Below are 5,518 nucleotides of genomic sequence, written 5' to 3'. Positions count from 1 at the left end.
TTCCACTTCAGATTCAGATCACAGATTTTAGAGTTTGATTTGAAATGTCAGATTTAGATTTCAGGTCTAAAATTTCAAAGTTGGAATCTGGATCTCAATCTTAAAACATAAATTCTAGTGGCTCCAGATATTTTTTTTTATTGACAAAATTTTAGTAAGCCTTTTATTTCTAAGATTCGGGATCAGATTTAGGTTTAAAATCTGAATCTTAACACATAAATTCAAGGGGCTCCAGAGATTTTTTATTGACATAATTTCAATTATTGCTTTATATCTCGAATTTCAGTATCACCCTAAGATTCAAGATTAAATTCTCAAATTCGGATTCAGATTTCAACTTAAATTTCAAATTTAGATTCAGATAAAAAAAAACTTAGCAAATCAATACTCACTTATCGCCAGCCGGGGAGAGGTACGAATCGATCGAATCATAGCGCGATTTGTAGATCCGGAAGCGATCATTTTTCAGGGGAACTTCGCCCCGCTCCTCCTTGGTGCGACAATCGACCGAGGCCGAAATCACGTTCCATCGACAGTCCACATCGGTCAGGTAGCCGCGATAGGCCGGGCTGGCTGCCGTCAGGGCCAACATGATCGGACACATCGGAGTCAGCTGATCGTACAGGGTACGTGCCTCGTTGATGTTACACGCCTGGAAGGTCAACTGCAGACAGCAGCACCCCATTCCGAAACCCATGGCGTCCATGTGAACGAAGTCTGGCTTATCCGGCAGGCTACCCTCCACCGGAATGACGGTGTTCTTGTCCCGGAAAATGGGTAGATTGATCGAAACCTTCTCACCCCTTCTCTGGCGAATGTTCCGGGTAAGTGTTTTAAAGCGAGGATGACCCGGGAAGATTGCGTCATAGGGGAAAAAAGAGACCGCGCAGCACACGTCTCATCTTCGGGTGTAGGCTTGGCCGAAGGGTAGGTAAAATTCGGACATCCCAGCCGGGGGAAATTGGTTATCGACATGACACGTTCCCCAGCCGGGACATTTCCGTTACCTCCATTCTCCGGTATCGCATGTTAGCTTCGACCACATTGAAATGGGCCAACAGGCCGCCGTACGGTTTTCCCGGAGTGCCTTCGATCATGTGTAGGTTCCATATTCCGGGCGCCATAGAGATTTTGCTCCATTAGGATCAGCGGCTTCCTTCTCGTTGAGTTAAGTAACATTTAGTTTTTATTGACTTTAATTTGATGTTCATTTATTGGTTAAGTATCTTCAGATGTTCCTCTTTGTATTTCTCAAAAAGTCGGACAGATCCTTATACTCTGATATGCTGAGATAGAGAGAGAATTTTTTTTTCACATTCTACGATTTTTTTGGAAGCTGAACAGAAGATCATTAAGACTTGTTTTGGAACTTGAAGTATCAATAATAACTTCAATTTTGAGCGGCATAGAACGAACTTCATATCAATGATGGGGCTGAGTAAGCTTTTTTATACCTATTTTTTGGGACTTTTGGTTGCTTGTGTTGGTATTGAGAGAAAGGGCTCAAAAAGTAGATGAAAAATAATTGACAAAAATTTAACAAAAAAGGAAAAAAAAATAAAAAAATAACTGACAGACAACAAATCATGACAAAAAAAATCATGGACAAATATGACAAAATATGATCAAAAATTTGACCGGCAATCAGACACCGGATGAAATCACAACTGAATTGAATTCTTTGTTAGGTTTTTCTCCGATTCGAGTAATTCAAATTAGGAAAAGAACCAACGCGACTAATACCAGTTGTGTTGGTTTTGCTCCTGAGCTTTATTTGATCCATTTTATCAGGATCAGGTTAATAATTTGCAAATTCTTGTCTTAGGGGGCATCCATAAATTACGTAACGCTCCTAGGGGGGGGGGGGGAGTAAGCTCGAGCGTTAAGATTTGTGACATGCGGGAGAGGGGGAGGTATGCGCATCGTTACGTAACGATTTTTTCCTTAAAAATTTTAGTGTACTTAATCGCCGCTATTTTGATGTCATGCAATTTTTGCAGAATGATAAACAAACCAAAATCAGCTTAAACTTTGTAATCTTCAACATAATTGAAACTGGTTTGTAAACTTTTCTCTTTAATGATTTTGAGATAGACACCTTAAAAGAGTATTGAATATCCGTGAAATAACCGTTGGAAATCCGGATTTAAGGTACATTTACCCCCCCAAGAACTCAATTCAATCTTAAACTGGAAATTTCACTATTTTTTTTTCAATGGATTTAAAATGCAATTTTGAAAACTCCGATGAATATTACTATGTGGAGTATATTTTGCATAAAAAGTTTTGCTCCTTAAATAAAATGAAGTAAACTAGGCAATCATTAGAGAAAAAACACAGAACAACTTGTAATAAGACAATCAATTTATTTTATCAGAGAGCTTCAATGAGTGCTAAGAAACGATTCGGTTTGGATAGATTTTAATTCTGTTTTGAAAAACGTTAAACAAAATTATGTTAAAATCTTTTTTTGATCTTTGAATATCAGTAATTTAAAACTAGAGAAGAGTGATGGGGGGGGGGGGGGGGGGTTATTATCAGCGTTACGTAATTTTCATAGGGGGGTACGTCGAAGCGTTACGATTTGTGACATACGGGGGGGAGGGGGTCACAAAAGTGCATTTATTGCGTTACGTAATTTATGGATGCCGCCTTATGTTTCATTATCGAGTCAAATTTGAACCTTTTCGAAAATCTTCTACCAATTTTCTTCAAAATATTACGCAATGTCGTCGTTGTCAAGCTTTTTGTCATGACACTAAAATTTTTTGAATGAATGCCAGATGCATGCTTTGCGGCTCATTCGAACATGAAAAATCTAAATGCCTTTTTGGTGGTGATAAACCACAAACAGAATTTTTCAAGTGTGCGAATTGCAGCAGGTAATCATTCCTCCAATTCCATAGACTGTCCCGTTAGGGCAAAATTAATGCTTCTAGGAAAAATCCCAAAGTTGTCAGAAAAGTTTATTCTTCTCCTCCTTCCTCTTTTTCGTCTTCACACAATGCTCGAAGTGGTTTTAATGTTACCTGTGCTGATTCAGCGCCACAGACTCGTTGTTTAACGTTCTGAGAGGAGGTTGAAAATGGGTTGCCCTCTTCGGGTGCAACTAATGGGAAAAAACCAAGTCTCAACGTACATGCGAAGGCTTGGGAAAATCTCCGAAATTCAAATACTTGTTCTTCTCCTGCATTTTCTGATCCTAACAATTTAACAGATTACTGAGGAAAAATTAAAACCTTTGCATCAAAACATAATTAGCTGAGTACCATACGTGTGTACTCCTCACAAAGTCGAGGCACCGAGTATTCATTTCCTTAAGATTCCTCTTCATAATCCGCTGCGGTTCTAGAATTCTCAAGGTTTAACGCTCTCTATGGTTTTTTTGCGCGGTACGTATCTCGCGTTCACATTTTTGATTCTGCAAAATAATTTGCAAAGATTTTTTCACGATTAAATAATTTTCGCTAAACACCGATGGTTTTGTTCAGTGTTGAACCGCTTCGCAATTCGCGTGCACTGTGGCCGGCCTTCAAAAACGAACTGTTGCTAAATTCATGCGGCGAATTTCTTCGCAGTTCGCTTCGCGCTCACTGTGTTTGTACCCTAACAATTCACATGGTCAATGATTTTGTATTGGAACTCCAATCTGTTCATCTATATCCAAAATCCAAAATCGGCCAGAATTAGATGTTGATTCAATAATTCGGAATTTCTCAATTGTTTACCTTCAAATGATCAAAACATCCTCTGCTGCCTGTCTAGTTCAACTGACTCTACGGGTCAGATCCAGACAACCATATTTGTAACTGATTTCAAAGCGTGTTTTCACCATTGTTTGCATTACAATCGGGAAGTAGTATCAGTAATCAAAATTTAAAAAAAAAAATGGAATCAAAATCTATTGTCTTCGAATTCAGATTTATACAAGTTTTCATTATGGTTTTCTGATTGTTTGAAATTCTGGGTTTTTTTTCTTTAAAATTGTTATTGATAGAATAACTCGTAGATTTCCGAACAGAATTTTTCTCTTTTTTAGTTTATTCGATACCCGATAACTGAAACTAAGTTCATATAGTTTAATGTAATTTTTACTTCTGTTCCTGTATTTTATCTTTTAGTCAAGTTTCTCACCAGAACAAATTGCCTGGAAGCGAACGAGAACATTGAAACTTCTCCAATATTCCTGGTAAAAAAAAGAAAAAAATGTCGACAACTTTCCTCTCAACTCAACTCAACACGAAACGATATGGCTGCAGCAGCAGCAGCAGCAATCCAATAAGGATGGAAAGTTTTCTCGGAAAGTGGTCCACCAAACTCGATCCAAAATCCGGTGTTCGGCAGGAGACTCTCTTGCTTCGCTCACTTGACCGTCAACGAGGCCACCGGAGGACGTTGCCCTTTTTCCTGGTTTCGGATGCTGTTCCCTTGTTTAAGTTAAGGAATGAGGAAAGGAAGGGTGGAAAAGCGCGTCACACGTCGGCAAAGCCGGCATGAAATGTTACGTAAGAGCCTGGCGTAAAACGGTTGGAATTGAGCCAGAAACTTCCAGCAGCAGCAGCAGCAAAAAAAAACTGCTGTTGCATGATGCAGTTGCAATTAACGTCATATCGGCTTCCCTGGTGGGGAGGAATTGAATGGAAAATTAAATTTTCTAAAATAAAAAAAAATCATTTGAGTAAATTTAGAAATTTAATAAATAACTTTCCGTTATCCGATTGAAATCCTGTAAAGAAGGGATTCAGTGAGAAAAATCCGTAGTAAATTAAATAATACCTAGTACTAGTACCTACCTAAATTTAAAATTGGTGTTGACAATCTGTAAGCAAAACAAAATAAATCAAATAGCAGGCCAGGAAAAATATCCTACTTTCACGCACGTTTTTTACCGATTTTCTCGCTCGATTTGGGAATAAACTTTGACCTTTCGTTCGATGGGATTTAATTGCGAATAAGTTGAGCTGAGAAGAAACGGTTTTTTTATCGGTTGCATTTTTGTGTACTAAATATTGTAGGCATTCCAGTCTTTGGGCGTTGTTTGTCAGTTTGTTACAGACCCGGGCGGTTACTGTTTGGCACCGGTCCCAAATGGGATGTAAAACCTCAAAGTTGGCCGCCAATAAAATCTATAGGTAGAGGGATACTGTTCCCATAATCGAGCAGTTTAATGCTTCGCTCAACACACATTCCATGCCGTGGGTTGGGCCGTTATTTAGAGACATCCCAGCACGACAGGCCGGCAGGACGACACTGAAAGGCAATAAAATTTATGGCCCCTTCAGGTGAAACTGCTGTTTTTAGTGGCTGGCGACCACGTGTGACCATTTTTGCATGTTTCTGGTGATGTATTTATTGACAGTGAGTACTACCTAAATGTGAAAATTGCAACTTAAGGGTGAAGGATATAATTAAAAGGAAAAACATTTATCTTTTCAGAAACAACAATTTTCATCGTGGTAAGACTTTTTGAAAAAATCTAGAAATATCGAAAGTTAAAAATTTTCGGGATTTATTCTCC

General features: G+C 38.7%; 1 protein-coding gene across 1 annotated transcript; it reads right to left on the bottom strand.

Moving 5' to 3' along the window:
- Window positions 1–243: 243 nt before the first annotated feature.
- LOC129743133 (glutamate--cysteine ligase-like) lies at window positions 244–1,168 on the bottom strand (the record flags this gene model as incomplete). The annotated part of the gene is given in 4 exon segments (XM_055735099.1): window positions 244–879; window positions 882–989; window positions 992–1,097; window positions 1,100–1,168. Coding segments are annotated over 4 exon segments (774 nt in total), but the record flags the coding sequence as incomplete, so codon positions are not given.
- Between the last annotated feature and the right edge of the window lie 4,350 nt (window positions 1,169–5,518).

Source organism: Uranotaenia lowii, chromosome 2 (genome assembly GCF_029784155.1).
Source record: "Uranotaenia lowii strain MFRU-FL chromosome 2, ASM2978415v1, whole genome shotgun sequence".
NCBI lineage: Eukaryota > Metazoa > Arthropoda > Insecta > Diptera > Culicidae > Uranotaenia > Uranotaenia lowii.
The sequence above is the reverse complement of the archived record's forward strand: the minus strand, read 5'-3'. Positions and strand labels throughout refer to the sequence as shown.